General features: G+C 31.7%; 2 protein-coding genes across 3 annotated transcripts; one reads left to right on the plus strand and one right to left on the minus strand.

Annotated features, from left to right (window-relative positions):
- Positions 1 to 6,564: 6,564 nt before the first annotated feature.
- LOC101210284 (major pollen allergen Ole e 10) lies at positions 6,565 to 9,539 on the plus strand. 2 transcript variants are annotated; one of them, XM_011658689.2, is made up of 4 exons: positions 6,565 to 6,988; positions 7,506 to 7,967; positions 8,484 to 8,514; positions 9,085 to 9,539. In XM_011658689.2, the coding sequence occupies exons 1-4, from the start codon at positions 6,925 to 6,927 to the stop codon at positions 9,251 to 9,253; spliced, it is 726 nt and encodes a 241-aa protein (XP_011656991.1). In that variant the 5' UTR covers positions 6,565 to 6,924; the 3' UTR covers positions 9,254 to 9,539. The 2 variants fall into 2 exon arrangements, with proteins under 2 accessions (XP_011656991.1, XP_011656992.1); XM_011658690.2 differs by having other exon boundaries at positions 6,566 to 6,988; positions 8,484 to 8,543; positions 9,085 to 9,221.
- An 8,048-nt stretch (positions 9,540 to 17,587) lies between these two features.
- LOC101214331 (probable pyridoxal 5'-phosphate synthase subunit PDX2) lies at positions 17,588 to 20,469 on the minus strand. Its single transcript, XM_004145688.3, has 7 exons — positions 20,103 to 20,469; positions 19,893 to 20,020; positions 19,450 to 19,537; positions 19,251 to 19,324; positions 18,408 to 18,599; positions 18,076 to 18,170; positions 17,588 to 17,997 (listed from the first exon to the last, which is right to left on the minus strand). Exons 1-7 carry the CDS (start codon positions 20,155 to 20,157, stop codon positions 17,877 to 17,879), a joined length of 753 nt encoding a protein of 250 aa, XP_004145736.1. The 5' UTR covers positions 20,158 to 20,469; the 3' UTR covers positions 17,588 to 17,876.
- Positions 20,470 to 24,788: the final 4,319 nt, after the last annotated feature.

Genomic DNA, 24,788 nt, shown 5'->3' on the forward strand with positions numbered 1-24,788 from the left:
CACTTTTAAGTTGTAACATTGGTGACTTTAATAAAATTGACTATTTTGTTTAAAGTTATGTTTATGTAATTTAATCTTAATCTTGAGCTAACTATGAACTCATGTTCACATTTCTTAAATTTGTATAGGTGAGAGTAGCTCATTAACGTTGGTCCAATAAGCCTCCCATTTTCGGATAAGACAAGTGGATAGTTGAAGACATATGGTGCAAGACGAAATTCACTCCTACTCACTTTATAGTTAGTAGATAGATTGTTTTCTTAAGAACTGAATTCAAGTCTTGAACAAAAGACCCCACCCTCTCGTTGGCCTGAGAGGGATCCAATTTACAGGTTGCGTCTAAAACCAATTGTTCAATAGTGGATCATTGGGACCTAAGGAGCAAGATGTAGTCTCGAGGGTTAAACGACACTTTGACCCAGTCAAGATTACGAACACTTGTAAAAGATTAACTTACTTATCATGGTTATATCACATAGACACAAATATATCTATAGTGAGGGAAGTGCAACTACAAGACTTTAGTGGAATGACCTGTTAGTTGCCAAATGTTGATTAGCTCAATCTATAAGGGTTTAGCCAGTTAATCTCGGATCATTGCAGCCCACGATCTATAGGTCCATTAGGTTCCTTTGTTAGCTCATAATGAATACACTTAGAACAATATGTTGGAATAATTTGTATTGTTAGAATTAGGTAAAGAGAGAGAAACCGACGAATATATGTGATATAGTCATCGGTTATAAGTTTGAGATATAAATTTATGTTTAAATATAATTGAATATTAAAAATATGAATATGAATTCATATTCAGAAACTCATAATTGATGGAAACGGTTAAAGTTGACAAAAGTCAAAATGTTGAATTTTGACTTTAAAAAGTCAAACTTTGACCAACTTTATATTCAAATGTGATTTGAATTTTAAACAATGAATGTGAATTTATGCTTGGGAGGTCAAAATTAGTCAAAATGGATAAAATGGTAAAAAAGTCAAAATGTTGACTTTTGACTTTGACTTGAATGGTCAAATTAACTTACTTATCATAGTTATATTGAACTTTTACTTGACGCGAAAAAAACGTCAAGTAAAAGCTAATGTAAAATAGTTCGGAAAACTGTGTGAAAACTTCATTTTTTTTGAAGCTATACTTGACATATTTTCTTTAAAATGGTTAATATTTGACGTTTCTTTTAATAAAATCGTCAAATATGTAAAAGAAGCTAGTGTCAAGTAAACCCTTTTTTTGTAGTAGTGATAATCAAGAAAATGTTTGTGCTAATCGTTACTTCTAGAAAAAGTCTACATCTTTGTCACCTTTTATCATGCTAAAAAAAATATGAATATGGCCCAACCTTTAATTTTAAAATAGAAAATAATATTAGATTTTTTCAAATAAATAATAGTAATACTAATAAAATCAAAGCATGAAGAAATGTAGCTAGCTTTATGAGTGATTTTGTTGATCCATAGATTGAGTGCAATCTTGATTGAAATAGGTCAAAAGTACAAAAGAATATTGGAATATGGAATCACACCTTTAATTTTATTCAAAATATTGAAAACTAAACTTTATTTCCCATTTTTTATTTACTATATGTAATATAATTTTTTTAAAAAAAATTAATTCATTTTCCATGCTTCTAGAAATTTCGTTATATTCTTTTTTATTCAATTCAAACTTATTTGTAGTTGTTGTTTAAAAGCAAAACTCACAAAATTGTAATAAAACATTACTCGTTTAATTAATTCAAAAAACAATACTACCATTTGATCATTTTTAACTTCTAAGTTGTAACGTCTTAGACATCCTTTCTTTTAGTTAGTTTTTAAAAATATTTGCCAAAATGTTAATGTCATAGAATTACATGTTGATTTATTTGATGAAACTTGACCACTAATGTAATTAAATTATAGTTTAAAAAGATGCAGCTTGACTGCTTGAGCATGACTATATGTAAGAGGTTTTATTTTAAAATTAAAAAATTGATTAAGATTCAAGATATTCTTCTAGCAAATAAAAAAGAAGACTTAAAGAATGAGAGTCCATGAGATGGTTTTGAAATGAACAAAGTGGGCACTTATTTAATATTTTAGGGTTAAGTGAAAAGGTTGGAATTGGATAAATTTGATAAAGACAAAAGAATAGCCAAATTCTTAGTTTGAAGTATTAGGCCACATTAACCATATGACCATATTTCATCACTTTCCAATATGTTAATTAAAGTGAAAATGACACCATCTCTATAACCAATGACCATACACTATTCCAAATTTAATAATAATAATTTTTCTATAAAAGAAATAAAATTAAATATTAGAAAAGGGTTGGTAAACCAACCATATATACTTGCCTAAGATTAAGTTTTTTTTTCCCTTGAAAGAGATGTGCAAGCAATGAAACAATAGCCTTTATTTTCCTTTGCTTTTAACTTTTTTTTTTTTTCTAATTCTTTTCCTTTTTTAATAAATACTATTCTTCTCTTTATTTGTTTAACCTTCTTTTGTTGAACAAGATGTTGATTGCATTACCTCTACCCTTTTAACTTCATTTCTTAATTTGATGTTTTATCATGATGAGAATAAAGATGTAACCACAATCTTTTTTACTTTTTGTCTAATCATCATATTTTTGAACAATTATAATGTAATAATTATTTTTAATGAAAAAGGAAACAGAGAAGAGGTTTAGTTTGTAAATATGTTAGGAGATGAGTTTTGATGTAAATGGAATTAAATATTCAATTCATTAACTTAAAATTTTTGTAGATATGTGAGGAAACCAACAAAAAATAATCATATTAGGGTTGCTGGACATGACTAATAACTATTTTAAGGGTCTTTAACGCTAGGATTTTTCAAAACCATAATAACCATCTTTTTCGCTACAATGAATACAATTTTGTACTCTTCCAATAGCTATAGTTAACACAAATCAAAACCCTCAAAATACTACATTTTTTTACTAATTTACATTATAATTCTTTTATTGGCTACATGGTATACTATTTCTTTCTCAAACATATATTTAACGTTATCATTTTACATGTATTATATGTATTTGGATAGGTAAGATAATTAAAGTATAGAAGTTAAATATATGTTTGATTTACCCAATTTAATATATATATAAAAAACAAGATTATAAATCTCTCAGAAAACAAAGTTACATAGTTAACTAATTAAATGAATGAGAATAGTCATAAATTAAAATTAACATTATTGAATGTATTATCATTATAGTCCTAAACATTAATTTAATTACTAAAAATAATTAAATAAACACAAATTGCTCATAATATCAATAATGCATTTTAATATTAAATAGTTACGATAGTAAAATATTATTTGCATATATATAAGTTAAATTTATTTATAAATAATATATTTATATTTAATAACAAATGAACGAGACATTCATCTTGGCAAAAAAGAGAGAAAAAAAACCAGAAATTTATGATGTCTATCTCTTCTTGGGGCACACATGAAGTGTACTGGAAAATCCATGTCATAATCGTACAAGTTTTTAAGTTCTATAGAGTAGGATAATAGTATCATAAGAAAAAAAAAATGGAATTATGTCAATATTAAATGTAGCATATGTTATAAATAGATTATATAGAATCGGTAGATTTCAGTGTTGAGTTAAGTATCGTATTACCATCTGAATTAGCTTAAAGTAAAAGAAAAACTAGTGATTAGTATGATATGTGCTATATAAAATGAATAAAAGTATTTTTGTAAGGAAAGGATAAATGGTTAATTTTAAATATCTAAATGTTAATAATTTTGATTAGTAACCCATCTTCCCACGTTTTAAGGATATTTATCTTGATTGAGGAGATTAAATTGTTGATTTTTTCTTAAATCTATTTTTTAAAAAAATAATTAGGTGACAAAGTTTGATATTTATGTTTGTTTATTTATTTTTAGCATTTTCTTGAAAGAAAAAATGTTAATTTTCAGTTTAATATGTTTACTACTCTCACCCTAAATCAAAACAATTCTATTAAAACAAGTGCTATTTTTGAAAATGCATTAACAGTTATATTTTTATCATGTAAGAAGATATATTAGTTTGTACATGATATATTTGAAAATGCATGTAAAGTATAGGGTTTTGTTTTAAGAAAATAACAGTATTTACCTTGTCTAAAACAATTTTGAAAACGAAAAAAGTTCACAGACTCACAATGAAAAATGTCAAAAATACCTAAGTCAACATATGATTAATTGACCACATGCACACATATAATTCTTCTTCCAAACGATCATGAACCAAGATCATTTAGATATTGGTACACGATCGTGCACTAAGAGCTAAACAATCATGTACAAAATCTAAAAGATCATGGTTCAAGATCATATACTAATATCATTTATGTTTAGTACAAGATCGTGTACAAATATCGTTGAGATTTTGTACACAATTATTTAGCTTTTGGTACGTGATCGTATACCAAGATCTAAACAATTCTTGTTCAATATCGTGTACCAAGATCTTTTATATTTGGTACACGATCTTGACCCAAGATTGTTTAGATCTGAAAGTGAAAATATATGAGAGATGACGAAGATCGTTTACTAAGTGTGAATTTGAATAAGTGAAAAAAGAACAAAAAAATATGAGAGATAACGAAAAAAGAAGAAATTTTAGAAGAGAAAATGAAGAAATCACAAACAAGAACAGGTGAAAAATGAGGAAGAAGAAGTAATAACACGAACAGAAGATGAATAAATCACAAAGAAGAAGAAAAAAATGAAAAAAAAATTGTCTGCATTAACAAACATGGAATTTAGAAAAATATAATGAGTTTTATACATATTTTTTTATTTTTTTATTTTTATAAAAAATTAACCTATAAAGAGTATTTTAAAAAATAGCAAAATATTAAAACTACCCACAAAATATAGAAAAATTCAATCAACCCTCTCTAGTTTTTTTCATATCCATAACAGTTCCAAAAAATGGAAGAATAAAATGGTTTTATATAACTTTTGATGGGCAACTTCATTACAAGATCGAAGAATAAGATTAACACTCAATACGTGGGTCTGACTCATCTGATCTCCCATTTCATCGAGCTAACAAGAGAGGCAAAATAAAACGTTTTATTTTGAAAAATAACCCAAAAAAAAAAGTTCTAAAATTATTAATAATGAATAAATGTTGGACCAAAATACTACTAGCTATAATTCAAAAATTTAAGATTCACATCCTAAAAACTAAGATTTTACTACTAACTAAAAATTCTAATATTGTAAAAATATTTTCCTACAAAAACTATGGCAAAACATAATTTTCAAACATCAAATTACTTTTCATAAAACTAAACAATACACAAATTTTATTTTTCTTAAATCAACCGTTAGTTCTCACAAATACATTCTACCAACAAAAAAAAAAAAAAAAAAAAAAAACTAAATTGGTGTGGAAATCAGAAAAACAATTTAAACACGATTACCATAATTACATTTTATTTGCACCTTATTTAAAATACCAACATATAACCCTTAGTTTGTAAGTCTTAGAACCACATATACAATATATTATATAATAATTAAACACACCTATACTAAAGAGAAAAAATAACAAAAGGAGGGAATAAACTCAATATATGAGTGAGAAAGTTTAACATGAAGTAATAAACTCACTGAAAAAGTTTAACACGACATATGTAATAAACTCAATATATTACAAAATCATATGTTCGTGAAAATATACTTAAACTTTAAATTAAGAAAACACGTCAATCTATACTAGAGTTATACCAAAATATAATTATAATTATACTGTATTTTTGACAATTCAACTATTAAAAAAACTTACAGATTCATTCATTCAATTTAATTGATTATTTAAAAAATACATATGAACTTCACATTTACAAAAACAATGAGGGTAGACATTTAATGAAAATGGCTTGAAAACGTGCTTTATAAAATCGAACCACCAAATAACAAATACAAGAAAGAAAGAAACATTTTTTTAATCTCTACTCATATCCAAAATCAGTTGTTCGTTTTGTTAGATTATGAGTAATTGAACTAGTGGGTGAGTTCCAAGCAAAAACCAATTGTTTCAATTTGATCAAAACATAGGTTGTTTTGGAGAATAATTGTTAAAACTATTTATGACGAGGTAGAGAAGTTGATATGAGAATAGATTTGATAATGAAGAATAAATCTAAAAGACTTTAAATATAAATATATGGAATATACATTTTAAAACACAGAAATTAAAACAAAATTTCTGGAATGAAATCTTATTTAGGGGGAAATGAGGAATTCGCAATTTGTGGTAAATACAAATGAACCCGCAAAACTTGTCATCGCATCCAATTTCCCATTTAATCCAATGAAACCCCAATGAAGGAAGTTTAAGCTTGTATATATATATATATTTATATATATAAATCCAAATTGAGCAAATCCATCACCCCCATTTGAAACCTACAGTAAAAGCAGGAAGAAAAAGCAAAAGCAAAAGCAAAAAAAAAAAAAAAAAAAAAATCCACATCAGCAACATCATTGCATAGATCACTTGCCACCACACCCCAACATACCCAAAATTCCAAAATAATCTCCCATTTTTCTTCTTTTCCTAACCTCTTCCCCCTCTCTCCTTTTCTCCATCTTCCATTGCCTTGCACTTTCAAAATCATCCACTCAACTCTCTCCCTATTCCCATATTAAATAAAATCTTTACTGTCGTTTCAAATGTTCTCTCACTCTCACCCCATCAAGTTCCAAAAACCCCCTGTCTTTCATCTTCACTACTTCTTCTTCTTCTTCTTCTTCTTCTCTCTGTGTTTCAATCCCACACATACCCAACTCTAGAATTCCGATCAACAACCGGCCAAGTTCCGCCAACAAGTCCTCAGAGGAAAGATTTTGACGGAGGAACAAAGAGAGTTTCTTCAAATGGATGGGAGGTTCCTTTGTAGCACTCTAATTCTATTCCTATTCATTCACTGGTTTTGCCCAGGTGAGAACTAATGAAAGGACTTCTCTTCTAATTTTGCTATCTTCTTGTTTCTTCTGTTTATATTCAAACAAGGAGTTCTTTTCATGTTTTCTTGAATCAATGAACCAATCCATAGAAACCACGCAAGTTTGTTTCTTTGTTTCTTTGCTACTGTGGGAGTATTTGATTTCGTTCTAAATAAAGCTATTAAAGTAGTTCTTATCATTCTGTCTTGAGTATCTTCTTTAATGAGTTTTCATGTTGTGGAGTTAAGAATTTTGAATGCTTTTTTTTTTTTTCATTCTTCTTTATCGAAATCAGAATCTTTCACTTTTGACTAATTGTTCAATTTCTTCAACATTTAAATGATGCGTAACTAGAAAGCAAGTATATCATATCAAACACATTACAAGAAAAACAAAACAAATCAAAGAATTTCAATTCAATTCATCAATAAAGGGAAAAAAAAAAAACTAAAATCAATTTGTTTATTATGTGTGTGTGAACGTTTTCTTTTTTCCCCCCAATTCGAAATCAGGTTCATCAAGGGCAGATCCTACACAAAAACAGGGGAAGCAATTCAGAGCAGCATCAAGAAAATCTTCTACAACTCAAAAGGACATCACGACCCCAATAACAACAGTCCCAACAATCAACATCCCAACCATCCCCATCATAAACCCTGCCAGTTCCAACCCCGATACCGTCTCCCCAGCCATGACGACCCCAAGCTTTACACCGTCAACCACCATCAGCGGTGGCTCCAGCTGGTGCATTGCGAGTCAGAGTGCGTCGCAGGCGGCGCTGCAATTAGCTTTGGACTATGCGTGTGGCATAGGAGGCGCCGATTGCTCGTCGATTCAAGGCGGAGGAAACTGCTACAATCCTAATTCGGTTCGAGACCATGCTTCTTACGCGTTCAATAGCTATTATCAGAAGAATCCGCTTCCGAATAGCTGTAATTTTGGAGGCACTGCCGTGATTACTAGCACCAATCCCAGTAAGTTCTCTTTCGAGCTGTTATTCTTGCTTGCTTGCTTTTCCGTCATTGGGTTTTAGGGTTTTTCTTATGAATTTCAATGCAAATGAATTGAGTGAGCAAGCAATTGGGCATTACGCCTATTTTAAGATCATCCTCGTTTCTTGGTTTTTTCCCTTAAAGCATAGAGTTAAAGTGATGCACTAGATCTTTAATGCAATTCCTCCATTGTTTCTATTCTTCCTTTTTGCTTTCATTAAGACCACTCGCATTTCAAATCTCAATACTTTTTAAAAATAATTATACTACAATAATAATTTTGAAACATCCATAAAATATGAAAATGTAACATTACAAAATATGAAATAAATAGAGATACACTGGATGGAATTAAATAGATTTATTTTGTTGGTGAGGCAATCAAGTCATTTACATATGCATATATATGTTATTTCCTTTTTCCTTGAATTGATGGTATTGTTTTAGGTGAGTAATAAATGTAAAATTGTTTCTTTTGTCATAAAATGTTCACTGCAGGCACTGGCACGTGCGAGTACCCATCAACAAGGTGAACCCCTACAACCAATTAATATAAAGGTTTAAATACTGTTTGGTCATATATTATTTTTCTTTTCTTAACTTCAATTCCTTTTACTCTCTTACACTTCCCAAATATTTATCTTACTTCTTTTATTTTTACCTTGCTTCACTATTCATCCATATACATTTCACCCTCATTCCTTTTTTGAATTCACATTTTTAAAATACTGACTTTTGTTTCGATATTTTGCATCATTATAATTGAATCCTTAACAAAATTTTAAAAATGAAAAACTTCTTTTTTAGTTTTCAAATTGGTTTTGATTTGATATTTTAAAGCATGAGCAAAATGTAGATAGCAACCCAGAAAAAAGTTAGGGGGAATGTAGTGTATATAAACTTAGTTTATTCAAAATGGAAATGATTAACAAAGATCAAGTAAGAAAAAAAAAATAGTTGTTTTTGAAAAATAAAGTATATGTATGTATAGATAAAAATGAACCAAAATCATAAATGGAGGTAACAAAGTAGTATTTTAAATAAGGATAAAAAGAAAAAGAAAAAAAAATTTATTGAGGTTTTTGAATTTATTTTGCAGCACAAGTTCATCGGTTTTGAACACTACAAATTCAAGTGGCTCCACCGTGTTCGGCGCCGTTCCTTCCGGCCCTTCCTCCTCCTCCTCCTCCTCCTCATCGGCACTCATTTTTCCTTCTACCCAATATTTTTCCTTATTTACAAATTTTCTTCTTTTTATTGCTTTCTAAAAACTTCTCCCTAATTTCTAATCTCTCCACCATTTTGTAAATTGGGTTTTTTTTGTTCTTTTACACCACAAAAATAACTCCACACATTATATTCTAAGTCCATACCACAAACACACAAACACCCTTTTTTTTTTTTTAATCTACCTAACAGACTTAAGTAATCTTTTTCTTTCAAAATTTTAGACATGAAATTATATGATTGCTAAAATGGGTTTTCTTTGGAATGGTCGAGATCGAATCTCGGGGTTGATTATACACATTTATGGCGCTGCTCAGGTTGGTTTAATGGGTTGTTTCTTTTATGGTCAATGTATTGTGCAAGAAAAAAAATAAAAAAAAGTATGTAGTGAAAAAATAAAGGTAATTACAGTGAACATTTTAAGAATACTAATTAAAAATATAACAATATTTAAAAAAAATTGCAAATATAACAAAACTATCGCGGATAGATTTGTATGATCTATCAATCATAGAATTTGACAAATTTTGTTATATTTGTAATTTTTTTAAATGTTACTATATATTTAATTATTTTACATTTAATTGCTAAATTTGCAACTATTCCAAAATATAATGTAATACTTTTTTTATAAAAAAAAAAACTACAACAAATGGGATAATTTAGAAAATACAAAGAATATGACAGAGTGGTGAAATATTTGTAAAGATAGTAAAAATCAGTCAACTGACAATTTTTAAAATGTCTAGTTTGCCCCTTAGTGCACAAAAATCAGTCATAGCTTTCAATTTGAGAAAATTGAGAAGAGACAGTCATAATTGTGGTAAATAGAGAGTTTTCACTATCACTACTATCAATAATAATAGCTTTCATTGTGAAAGTTGAGAAGAAAAGCATAAAACTATTTACAAAATATAGTAAAATCTAAAAACTTTTGTATTATATATGAAATTATTTTATTCTTGTGTTATATATTATTCTAGGAGTTTTTTCAAAAATAGAACAAAACACAAAAATATTTACACTGTATAGAACAATTTAAAAAAAAAAAAATTTAGTTTTTGTACACAAAAATAACCACGATTAATAGGCACATATGCGTGAAAAAATGATTTTGTACCTAGTCTAAACGATCTCCTAGTCTAAACAATTTCGTACCCAGTCTAAACAATATCTTAGTAATGATTGTGGTAGCAAGTCTAAACAATCTTGTAGCGAGTTTAAATGATCCCCCTATTAACTTCTTATCCATATCATTTAATTAATCCTAACTTCCACGAAATCAAACCATTCCACCAATTATCTAAAATAACACCCAAATAATTTTAACATAATTACATTGAACTAAGATAATTAAATTTAAAATTACCCTTAATTTTTAAGGTGTTACAAACTTCTACTTATTCATTTCCACCAAGAACATGAACCATTCTCACGCATAGATTTGTGATTCATTTCACCAGCATCAAGACGTATAAACTAGGAATTCACTTCACCAGCATCTTGCACTTAGACATGGGATCACGATAAATATAAATACAACACAAGACTAAAATAGAACATTTAATCATGTATAATCTTAAGATTTAACTTAATCATGCTTAGCTTAAACACTATACGTGGCCCATTAAAAACACTTAGGAAATTCCTGGGAAGCTTCCTTACTTCTTCTCACCAAATCTTTTATCTCAAGTAGTACCTTAATCACATAGTAACACTTAAATGCCAAGAAGTCCTATCGTGTAACCTTTCCTCAACTCATACATGACTAAGTTACCAACTTCTTATCACATAAACTACTCAAAATGTCCTCTTTAAAACAATTATCTAACATTTCAGTCTTTCTTAGGTGCAGGTTTTACAGAAGGACTAATACCAATCGTCAAGTTTAGCTACATCACAATGAAAGTGAACAACACGCTCAGTCCGAAGCTCATCACAAAAGCTCTCACCGTCCACTAGAGATCGACGTAAACAAGGAGATGGTACAATAGGGTTTCAATTTGAAGTAGGGTTTTTAAATGAAAACTCCCGACGTCGACCAGCGCGACATCGAGAGTTATTCCAAAACTTTTGACGCACTACTAAAGGCGTCAAGAGTACTCTTATATCTTCTGACGTCGTGCATGTAGGCATCAAAAGATGGTTACTAAATGGAGACACTTTTTTTTTGCGTTGGGAGAAACTATATCTCTGGACATCGTTTTTTTTTTTTTTACGGTATGAAACTGCATCAAAAGATCCAGAATTTCTTGTAATGAGAATGACTTAGCTAGGGCCACAAATTATGAGCAAGGTTTAAGGTGTATACGGTCAACCATTTTAAATTGATTGTATCTGTAGATTTCAACACGCTTAAAAAAAATGGTGGGTTCGTCGTTTTCGAACAAACGGTGTAAACAATGTTGGTCAATGCAACATATGAAACAAAAGCAAGAAGTGTAAAGAAAGAAAGAAATGAGAGTAGAGTTGGCCATTTCTGCAATGAATCTAATAAATTATGATAGATTTTTATCTTTCATTGTTATTTGGATTGTAATTTTTTTTTTCATATGAATAATGGGCCCTTTAAATATAGATGGAACTTTGAAGAATACTTTATGTTAATTATCCAATGTAATTACTGTAATTGTGAAGTTTAAAATTACATTTATTTGGGAACATGTATAAATCCATAAAATTCTATAACTTATTGAATATTTTCCTTTTCGTTTCATTTAATAGAATTATAATGTAGTGCATAATATTAATGATTTTCCTTTCTTTGTTCTTGGAAGTTTAATTAATGTAACTATATTGGTTTAACAAATTAAATAGGTTATTTATTTCAATTTGATTTGATGTTTTGTATTTGTTTTGAATTATTATTGCATTATATATAACGAGTTTTAGATACATTGATAGAAAAATCACAAAAATAGCATACTTTTTTGTTTCATTTTCAAATGGAGTACTGTTTTTAAATACTTGTAAAATTATTTTCCTTTGATTATAAATGTATAAGAGTTATTTTAAAAAATATTTGATGGGTTGATATTTAATATTTTCGAGCCAACTAATAGATTAATTGTTCCATTTACGCACACACAAATTTCAATGACATCTTAGAAACATTCACTAAATAAGTACTGTCTTTCTCAGCAACCCAAATACAAGAGTCTCATAATTGCATTGTCTATCAACCAGCAAATTATAAATGTCGCTCTGACCAAAACACATCAACGCGCTACTCTTTTCTTTGATTAACTTGTTAAATCTCCCTAACCCAACCCATTTACACCCATAGAAGGAAGATCATATGATAACCCGTTTCTACACCAAAACCGAATGTTTGAGTTTGCCAAATTTCCAACTCAATTAAAATCTTCAACCCAAACCGAAAATGCAAACAAGGTTATTTATTTGTTTTCTTTTTTCTTTAACTATACTTTTGTTAACTCAAAATACTTAAATTTGTCTGCCACACATATACTAATAATTAAAACTTCATAAAACTCAAATATTAAATATGAAAATAAAACATATCAATTACAAACTTCATAATAATATAGATGAAGTATAATATTTATAAGTTATCGTGTATATATTTTAATAATATTAGAATTCTTCGGGTTGGATTGGGTTAACCCAAAATTTTAAAAATGTAGCCCCACCCAATCAAACCCTTACAATTTGGGTTGGTTAATCAGGGTTGAGTAATCAAGTTGTCGGATGATTTGAACACACCTTACTTCCTTCAACCTCCCAGATAGAAAAAGATAACAAAAAAAATAAAAAATCCTATTGTTGATATATTTTAGGTAAATTGTTTCAAATGAGAAAATCATAGAAAACGTCTACAAATATAGCCAAGTTTTTATCAATTAGTGATAGACCGTATCGCGATAGAATCAAATATATATATATATATATATATATATATATATATATATATATATATATATATATATATATATATATATATAGTAAGCTTATTGTTGTATAATAACATAGAAAAAGTATTGATTGATTTTTTTTTTCCTCAGTTTTATTTTACACACCCTTCATTATCGAAATAGAGCTAGATACCATGCTTGAATTTAACACCATAAAAAAGAGAAAAGATGCATAATGGTATATATATTATTTATTAAAAAAGAAAACAAGAGAAGTATTACATGTCACGAATATGAAAAGATTAAAGAGATCGATTTGAAGGACAGTAGGTGATAGGGTTATAAGGAAGTAGTTAGTGTTCCCAAGTATGCACAAGTTCGGAACCACCTTTAGACAAGTTTTGAATATAAATCCCTGAAGTTCGAACAATCCAATAGCAATACCTGAAATTGCACCTTGAAGCAAGCCATTCTCCCCTTTCTCTCCAAAACACTTGAAAAGCAGCATGATAATTCAACGGATGTGTGTTAAAGGTGCACCAATACAGAGTCGTTGATATCAAATTCTCTTTGAATTCCCATTCAAAACTCTGCCCAACATTGAGATTGCGTTCACCCAAATCATCATCCTTTGATTTGCAATGAATTGTTAGTGTTTGGTTTGGACCTACCATTTCATTAGAAATCCCAACTTTCCATTTACTCAATGGATGCTCGTATTTTGAACCTTCTTCCAATGATAAAGAAGCTGATGAACATGGCGTGGATCCACCTATTGCTAACATTATCAATACAATGCTACATATCGTCATAAAGCATTTATTTACCAACCCACGACTACCCATTTCTTTTTTATTCTTCTTTTTTTCTTTATGTTTCTTGCCTTGTATTGTATGATATATTTTGAGATTCACGTCTCAATTTATAGTCTAATTTTGTTCTTGTTTATGTCCAATTAACTAACTCTCAGTTTTAAACTTCTTCTCTTTCTTTAATAACAACCGTATGTTTTCTACTGTTGTAACACATGGAACAATTTTGAATGATGGTACCATCCCCAATTAATTAAATAAAAGTTTTAAATATATTATGTGCATTCAAATATATATAGTTTCGAATTAAAAACATAGAAGTCGATTTAACACTAAGTGTATACACTATTAAGAGGTTAGAGGGTTGATGTTTTTTTCTATTTCCTTTATAATCACCAAAGTGTTCGTATCCAACTTATTTGCAATTTGACTAATTTTACGGAACAACTCGCTCAACTCTTTAACATTTTGGTGTTAGGTTAATTAAAAGGTTGAAAGAAAAAAACCAACTATCCTTTTTTGTCTTGTTCTTGTTCTGTGGGGTCTTAACTAAAAGATATCATTATTACAAAAATATATTGAAAACGTTTAATAGTAATTAAAAACATATGATAATATTAAAAGTCTTAATTTGAAGGTTCTTTTTTTTTTTTTTTTCCAGTTGTACAAGAATTTGAATATTTGGTACAATTGAATGTTTTATTAAACTAAAAACGAGTGTCGATTAATTAATTGCACGATTTGTAATTAATTGAAGGTATTATTGAGGCATGCTATGATCAAATATGTTACTTTTAAGTTATGTCTAATTGAGATAAGATGTTGATGTTATGATAAGCATGTATAGGCTATAGTGTTCGTTTAGGTCTACCTGTGAGAGTCGTATTGTATGGGAGTCCCTCGAGGTCACCACCTATATATACATATGTGTGGCTAGTTTGAGATGTGATTCCACATAATCACTTACAACCCAACTCTCCTCTAGGGTTACTCCTTCGGGATCATCGAGAGCCCAAATGAGTCCCTACGGGATCATTGGATAATGTGCGTTCAGGGGCACAATAGTATGTGGTATCTTATTACAGGACTCTGACGAGAGGTTGACAGACACATAGTGAGACTAGTATGGGTCTCTTACGGATTATAAATTTATACTTACTCTTTTAAAAGTTTAATTTTCAGGTACCGGTAGAGGCAAGGGCAAGTTGGCGAATGATAAGAAGTGATCGGGGTTCGTCATAGGGAATAGTTCAATTTTCTTCCACATTTATATTTCAGTAATTATATTTTCAGAGGTTTATTTCAGAACTCAAGTTCAATTATTTTAAGTATTTCTTCTATTTTTATGCGTTCAAACTAGTATTTTGATTAGTTATTCTAATTATTTATTTACTTTTATTATTTAACGCTTTTCCTTAATTTTTTTAAAATTATTTTCTTGTATATTTAAAAATAAAAATCTATATTTATTTAAATAGTAATGACTTCAACTTAGTAGGAAAGTTGGGTCGTTACAAAAGTATTGCACACTATTGTGCTCCCGAACGCACACTATCCAGTGGTCTTATGGAGACACATCTGGACTCTCGGTGAACCTGAAGGAATCACCCTAAAGGAGAGTCGGGATGATCTACGATTGTATATTTTAATAATATTAGAATTCTTCAAGTTGGATTGGATTAAACCAAATTTTTAAAAATCTAACCCCGAACCCAATCTAAACGTTACAATTTTGGTTGAATAACCAGGGTTGAATAATCCGGTTGTTTGGTTATTTGAACACACCTTACTTCCTTCAACCTCGCAGACATAAAAAAATAACAAAAGAAAAAAATCTCACTGTTGATATATTTTATGTAAATTATTTCAAATGAGAAAATCATAGAAAATGTCTACAAATATAGTCAAGTTTTTATCAATTAGTGATAGACCGTACTGTGATAGAATAAATAAATAAATAAATATATATATATATATATATATATATATATATATATATAAGCTTATTGTTGTATATCACATATAGAAAGTATTGATTGATTTTTTTTCCTCAGTTGTATTTTACACACCATTCATTATCCTAATAGAGCTAGATACCGTGCTTGAATTTAATACCATAAAAAAGAGAAAAGATGCATAATTATATATATATTATTTATTAAAAAAGAAAACAAGAGAAGTATTACATCTCACGAATACGAAGAAGATTAAAGAGATGGATTTGAAGGACGGTAGGTGATAGGGTTAGGAGGAAGTAGTTAGTGTTCCCAAGTATGCACAAGTTCGAAACCACCTTTAGACAGATTTTGAATATAAATCCCTAAAGTTCGAACAATCCGATAGCAATACCTGAAATTGCATCTTGAAGCAAGTCATTCTCCCTTTTCTCTCCAAAACACTTGAAAAGCAGCCTGATAATTCAAAGGATGAGTGTTGAAGGTGTACCAATACATAGTGGTTGATATCAAATTCTCCTTAAATTTCCATTCAAAACTCTGCCCAACATTGAGATTGTGTTCTCCCAAATCATCGTTTTTTGATTTGCAATGAATTTTTAGTGTTTGGTTTGGACCTATCATTTCATTAGAAATCCCAACTTTTCATTTACTCAATGGATGCTCGTACTTTGAACCTTCTTCCAATGAAAAAAAAGCTGATGAACATGGTGTGGTTCCACCTATTGCTAACATTATCAATACAATGTTACATATCATCATAAAACATTTATTTACCAGCCCACAACAACCCATATATTTCTTTTTTATTCTTCTTTTTTTCTTTCTATTTCTTGCCTTGTATTGTATGATATATTTTGAGATTCTCGTCTCAATTTATAGTCTAATTTTTGTTTTTGTTTATGTCCATTTAACTAACTCTCGGTTTTAAATTTTTTCTCTCTTTAGAAAAATAGAAAAATTGCATTAGATAACAAAAAAATTTAGAAAAAACAGTTCATAACATTTTTTTTTTCATATTGCAAATTTGACAAATATGATAGTAATCAGACAGTAATCTAGTTTTAAATTTGTTATTTTTACAATTTTGAAAATGTAAGTGACATAAACTCTATTATCATAAAAAAAAATTATGTTTGCAAACTCCCCTAAAAAATAACCACATGTTTTCTATGGTTGTAACGCATGGAACAATTTTGAATGATGGTACCATCCCCAATTAATTAAATAAAAATTTTAAATACATAATGTGCATTCAAATATATATAGTTACCAAATGAAAACATTATTTAAGAGGTTAGGGGTTGGTTTTTTCTTATATTCCTTTTATAATCATAAACTGTTTATATCCAACTTATGAACTCGTTAAACTCTATAACATTTCAGTGTTAAGTTAATTAAAAGGTTGAAAGAAAAAACCAATTCTTCTTTTATTTTTCTTTTTCTTTTGGGGTCTGAATTAAAAGATATCACTATTACAAAAACATATTGAAAACGTTAATAGTAATGAAAAGCATTTGATAATATTGACAGTTTTAAATTGAAGGTTTTTTTTTTTTTTTTGTTCAGATGTACAAGAAATTGAATTTTTGGTACAATTGAATGTTTCACTAAACTAAAAATGAGTGTCGATTAATTAATTTCACAGTTAGTAATTAATTGAAGGTAGGAGATAAACGGAGTTTAGTTAACTATTCAAATTTTTCCAAATTTAAAACTTAAATACAATTCGGTAGATAAATCACCTCCATGCATTCATTCGTATTCTAAGTTTTACCCTGTTTAAGACTAATTATATTTTAGTGGTATATGAGAAAGGAGATGAATCTTTTCAAATGAAGACTCCATGTACAGCATCTCCTACACAAAGTTATAGCAAAATAAACTTAACACAGTAGAAGAATGTTGTAACTTAACGTAAGGAAGATAAAACATGGTGCAAACTACAGAATAGATAGATTAAATCTAGAATGAAACTTGAAACTGTAGATTTAGGTTGAGGAGGCGTTCAATTGGTTTAAACTAAATAAAAATCGGAAGGTCGCTCTTTGATCTTTCGAATCTTGAATTGTTAACTCCTATGCTTTCTATGCTACTTGAGGATTCTTCGACATCACCAGCCATCTTCAGGAAGTAACTGTGCCTGCATAACCCATGGTTGCAATTCACTTGAGATTATCATCACAATATGATAGAATTTCAAGTTAAAACTACATCATACCATCTATTATCTGATGTTAATTCAGGATGGAAGGCAGTTGCGAGCAAGTTCCCTTGCCTCACTGCTACAATCACTTTACTTTCTGAATCTTTTTCCTGAGATATTCAAACCACAATGTGAAGGGGTGGGAGGAAAACATAGGCAAGACGAGCAAACTCCTGTATGCCAGTGAAAACTATAATTCTACTGAACCGTTTCACAACCAACATACATACAGTTTGAAAGTTCCGGCTCATACATACAGATTATAATAATTTAGGTGTTCAAAATAGAGGCACTATCGGTATACAGATGATATGGATCTGTGAAAGCAGAAGAAAATACCAACAAACCTTTTTGCCTTCACCAGAGGAACTTGAATGCAAGTTAGAGTTTGAAGAGACAGGGCAGCGAGCCAGCACTTGGACTTCTGGTCCCACATCAAGAATTGCAGGAGCTCGGATGAAGACTCCACGAAATGTTTCTGGACCACCTTCGGAAGACACTAGCTCTGGTATCGAGAGCTCTGACTCAAAGCTTTGAAGCTATATAATCATGATCTTCTTAAATTAGGAAAATTTGAACTATAGAAATGGAAAATTAATATAAAGTGAACTTCAACGTTGAGTTAAATGGGCTTGCTATACTTATTAGTAACACTGCTAAATATGTAATTGAGGGGAAAACAGAACATCCGGAATCAACATCAAAGCAGAAATTCTTAGAATATTTGTGTTTGGATCAGCTTGTGCAAAAAAAAAAAAAAATCATCGAGAAATCTGCATTTAAAACTCCATGCTTCAACTAAAACCTCAATTAAGCAGATCTCACAATGCTTGTTACACGGAGGACTTTAAATGAAGTATGAAACTTTTCATTGGGGAAAAGTCATTAGTTGAGCCAATAGACAGATAGATTTCATAGTAACGTGGTTCAAAATTCCCAAAGGACCGTAATGACCATTAGCAAGGATCTTAGCTCCCCAAATTCTTGAGGGCTATATATTTCCAACATGCAATGGTTCAAAAAAACTTTAGACGCCAATTCGTAGGATGACCGAAAGGGTAAAGTCACGTCTGCTACAATGTCACACGAGCAGAGATAGCTTTATGCAAATTTGATCCCTAAACAAGTTTCTTCTCCAGTTATTTTCATGCATCTTGAAAATCAAAATCACAACTCAAAAGGAGAGTTACCTGACTGCCAAAGAAGTTCCTGTGAACAGTACAATCCAGACCTCCAACAAGTCCCTGTCCACCAGTTTTCTGTCCTGAAAATACATGTCCCCATATAAAGTTTAGAACACACTTCAATAATTTATTGATGTGTTGGAGGTGGGGTTTGGGAAAGAACATCCAAAGTTGAGATGTTGAGGAAAAAAGGAAGGAAATCTACCAGTAGCCTTGTTTGCCAAAAAGATAAGTCCTGCACAGGTGCCCCACACAGGCTTCCCCATTCTAACAAACTCTCGCAAAGCAGGAAACTGCAAACATACAAAAATACCAAAAGATAAATACTTCACTCGATTCTAATTCTAAGCTACATGAGAATGAGCTCAACCAAACGAACATGAGCGATTATTTCCTAAATTTGAGACGTCTGATATATCTAATTCGAGAAACAGCTTTAGCGGGTTCGTAGAAACGAGCCAGTTTCGCACCAAGTTTTAAAGATTGCATTTCTGCTTATTACACGAAATTGAATACTAGATGTTTGAACCTTTTTTTGCTTATTCATGTGGAAGCGTTTATGTAGCTATAGATGCTTGGAACAAACTAAAGAAAACCTTCAAAAACGATTACGAATGCAACATCTAGAGGAAGAAAAGAAGAACAAACCAAATTATGGAGCTCCGCAAGTTTGGCCATGGTGGTACTTTCCCCACCAGGAATAATCAGAGAAGCTACATTAAGAAGCTGCTCGGGCTTCCGTATCTCTACACCCTTCACTCCCAACCTTCTCAAAGCTGCTTAACACAAAGATAATCAGTTACTACAAAAAGGAGATAGCGACAGCGAAGAAGAAGGAGAAGGAGAAGAAGAATATGCCTGCGATGTGTTCGTTAAAAGAACCCTGCAGAGCAAGAACGCCGACGATCGTCATGGTAGCGAATTGGAGCGTTGAGTAGCCCTAGAAGCCGGAAACTCCGGCTCCGGCGAAGCAATTAAAAAGGGGGAGAAATTGAGAGAGAATCAGAAGCGTGTGTCGATTGAACACTTGGAACCTCTCATTTCGAGTGGCGGTAATTGGAACAAAGCCTCGCTGCAGCCGAGGCTGGCGGCTCGCAATCCCCACTTTTGGCAAATTGTATTGTATCTTTCAAAAAGATGCTCAACTTGCAAATTCAATCAAAACTATATTTCATTGACTATATTGTAAAGTTATTACACTACAAAAAGTATCTTGTGTAACAAAACTATAAGACTCGTACAGTTTCAAACTTAGATTTAATAATTATATTAAACTTTGAATATATTTCATTGATGTGATATAATTTAATAGTTAATAGTTTAATTGATAGTCATACATCCAAAACTTAGGAATATAAATTTAATTTTCTCTCTTCAACTATTCTACACATATATTCATAGTATAGGATAAACATAAAAAAAAAAAAAATCTATCAAACGAACTTAGTCTTTAATTATCATTAAATACAAAAAAGCTATCCATTCATGTGTTCGTATGAGGATCCAATCCTATCTTTTTAGAGATTTAAAATATATTTCTAACTATAAAATTGACTCAAACAATCCTATTTGACCAGTGAAGAATTTTGACACTAAAAAGGTGAAATAAATAACAATATATTCGTTAATAGTTTAAATTTAAAATGTATGGTTGTGGATAATACTTCCCTCTATTTATTTATACTAGTAATGTAAATATCAAGGTTTTATTCAAAATTTAAAACAATTTTTTTCAAACAAAAATTATAACTTTATTTCTTTTTTTATTTATAGCCTACTTTTATTTTTAGGTTTTGAGTTAAAAAAATATAATAAAAATTGTGTTAAAGAAAGAAAAGTTTGTGAAAAATATTTGTGTGTATTTTTTACATATTGCTCATGATCTTTTTTATACTAATAACCATAAGTTATTTATTATCTTTTTTTAGAAACAACCCATTATTATGAAATACAATAAAAAAAAAATCATAGATTCATCCCTGCCTCAAACAACTTTTGAGAGAATGATATTTTTCTAATGGACTTTGTACAGTGAATTATATTTGTAGTATGAGAAGAGAATGAAAATCATCTATTAAAATATTGACTTCACCCTCTCCGATCATCTCCTCACTGAACGACTATGGGGACATCAAAACGGATTTCGACAAAAATTGAAAATAAATCCTTCAAAACGGATTTCGACAAAAATTGAAAATAAATCCTTCTCGTGTGAGTTTGATTCGAATAGTAGAGGAATGGTGATTCGCCTAACCGAAGCTCATTTGAATAAGTCTTATACCCTTTTAGGAGAGGAAACTCTTTTTGGCTGGTTGGCTGACTCCTTGGAGGAAGTTCTGCAGACCCCGAAGCCCCAAAAATTTTTTAGAAAGACATTCTGTAATGGAGGTTTCACCTGGATTCAAAAAACGACAAACAAGAGAGGAAGCTTTTTGGAGATTTCGAAGGTGCTGAAGTAGGGAAAAAAGGAAACATAGTGGTCCCAGCTGGTGTTGATTTAAAAGGCTGGGAAAGTTTTAGGCGCTTATTGATGGATTTTTTGAATGATGAAGTCGACTCTAGGGCCTTTCACTCTGAGAAGAAATTAACCCATAAGCCTTCTTTTGGAAAGAGACTGGAAACTCATTATCAACTTCGTCATCCTTTGCGAATTTCTAACCATGGAGGGTATCCAAGGGTAATTCTTAGTCAAGAGGAAGGCAAAAGCAAAGAAGAAAAAAGAGTTAGAAAGATTTGCTGGGAGGACACACTGGTGGTCACTAAGCGCGATTTCCATGACGACTGGCAGAGGATTTTGGATGTCCTTCAGAATCAAACACAAAAAACCTTTATTATCAATCCGTTCCATGCTGATAAAGCTTTGCTCAAATGCCCTGATCAGATGATAGCTAGACTTCTCACGATGAACAAGGGTTGGGCTACCTATGGCCCTTTAACCTTGAAAATGGAATGGTGGGATCCAAAAAAACATGGGAGAATGGCGCTTGTTCCATCTTATGGAGGATGGATTAAACTAAGAAATTCTCCCCTGCATCTGTGGAACGAGGAGGTGTTTAAGAGGGTTGGTGATAAGTTTGGAGGCTTCATTGAGTTTGCGGAAGAAAATTCGAGCCTCGTTAACTGTTTGGAAGTGAATATCAAAGTTAGAGGGAACTACTACGGCTTCATTCCGGAGGATTTTGAGCTGATAGAAGGACCCGATTCTTATCTTGTGCAGGTGGCTTCCTTCCAAGATCCCAATCTTCTTATTGATAAAGTCGCCGGAATCCATGGATCCTTCTCGCCGGAACAAGCTGAGAATTTCTTCAAAGGTCCGGGCGGCCCGAATCCGAACCCGATTGATATTTGGCGTGTGGAGAAGTCGAACTCAAGGCTGGCAGTTTTCGCTTTTCAGAACTCTGAGATGGTGAGTACGGCGACAGAAGAAGCTGAGAACATCTGTCCTTCTCTGCAAACTGACGGAGATATTAGAGGAACTAATTCAAATTTACCGCCCAAGCAAACCCTAATGGATTTAACTAATAAATTGGGCTTAACCAATGAAGTGGGCCTCATTACAGATGTGGGCTTCCCTGATTTAAAAGGGAAAGGCATAGCAGTAGATGAAGTACTTACTCAACAGCCCACCAATATTAAAAAGTAAACTGGGCTTTTTATTAGAGAAAATTCCCAAGCTACCCGTGCCAACCAACCCCTTTTACTAAAATTACCCAAGCCCACCAAAATTAAGTTTGCAGAAAAGGAAGAAATTCGACCTTTCTTTAAAAACAGTGTGATTTGCTCCACAAACCAACCTGGAGGCTCTTCAACTTCAACGTTCATATCAGACCGCATTCATGGAGAAATAGATCCAACTTTGGACGTTTCTATTTCTAGCCCGGGCAGCCTCATCTCTGAAAACAAATTTGCTCCTCTTGAAGCCGAAGACGTGCAGCACATCTCGGATTTTTCTTCCGACGTCCAAAGACTCTTCCACGAGGTAAGCACCACGGAAAGAGGTAGGGAAGAGGGTCTCCAGATAATAGCTGTTGAGGATACCAGTGAGCTTCCTTTATCCAATGAAGAGTTATTTGAAATTGAAAGCGTAACCGAGTTAGAACCAGCAGCTTCTATACAGAATCCTTTTCCATTGAGTAAGGAGGTGATAGCGGCTCTACTTGAATATGATTTATGCATTCGGGCTGTAACCAGAAAAGGGAAACAACATAGGAAGGGTGGGGCATCCTCGAACAACAACAAAAAGCTTACTAGAGAAGTCAAAGCACTGCTAGGTAGTTGGGAAAGAGAAGCCCAAGCGAAAAAAGATAACAATAAGTCGGGCTGTGAGGGTGATCCATGTTAATTATCTCTTGGAATGTAAGGGGTATTAATGCTCGCCCCAAAAGAGCGCTTGTGAAAGAGCTGCTTGCGAAATTCAATCCAGATGTGGTAATTCTACAAGAAACTAAAGTAAGCAGTGTCGATCGTCAGTTGGTGAAGTCCGTTTGGAGTAGTCGGTTTGTTGGTTGGGCTTCCTTAGAGGCTTATGGTTCGTCGGGTGGTATTCTTATTTTGTGGAAAGAGGATTCACTCACGGTAGATGACTCAATTCAAGGGGAGTTCTAACAGGTGTTTACGGCCCCTCGTCTTATAGACGTAGAGACCAATTCTGGATGGAGCTTTCTAGCTTATATGGCTTGTGCAACGATAACTGGTGCGTAGGGGGTGACTTCAATGTAGTCAGATGGTTAAATGAGAAGAGCTCTAGCACTCGCCCGACTAGAAGTATGCTTCAATTTAACAACCTGATTCAGGAGTTGGATCTGGTGGATATTCCCTTCCGAAACGAAAGGTTCTCTTGGTCCCGATCAGGGGTTAGGCCCGCTGCTTCAAAACTCGACAGATTTCTTATATCCAAGCCTTGGATGGAGTTCTTTAGAGAAGTAAGTGTGGAAAGACTTCCTCGTACCACATCGGATCACTTTCCGATACTTTTAAAAATGGGGGCTCATTCCTGGGGTCCCACACCTTTTAGATTTGAAAATGCTTGGCTGGATTATCATCTTTTCTTTAAAAATGTTGAGAACTGGTGGGGCAGCTTGGAGGTTGATGGCCGGCCTATATTCTCTTTCATGGAAAAGCTAAAAGGTCTGAAAGCCATACTAAAAAGTTGGAATAAGGAGACTTTTGGTAACATTTTTCCCAAAAACAGGTGCTGATTGATAAGATTAACTCTTTTGACTCACTTGAAGAGTCAAGCTGCCTCAACGAGGAAAATGTGAAGGAAAGAGAAAACTGTAGAGGGGCTCTGCTTGATTTGATTGTGAAAGAACAGAAGTTGTGGATTCAGAAGTCGAAGCTTCACTGGCTTAGAGAGGGGAGGAAAACTCAAGCTTCTTCCACAGATGGGTTTCGGCTCGTAAAAGTAAAAGTATTATTTCTTCCTTGGTTAGTATTGATGGGAAGACTCTTGTCACAGAGAAGGAGATTGTGGATGAGATCCTTAGCTTCTTTTCAATGTTATATGGCACAAGGATCTCCTCGCTGTTTATTTGTGACGGTCTT

Source organism: Cucumis sativus, chromosome 6 (assembly GCF_000004075.3).
Source record: "Cucumis sativus cultivar 9930 chromosome 6, Cucumber_9930_V3, whole genome shotgun sequence".
In the NCBI taxonomy this organism is placed as follows: Eukaryota; Viridiplantae; Streptophyta; class Magnoliopsida; order Cucurbitales; family Cucurbitaceae; genus Cucumis; species Cucumis sativus.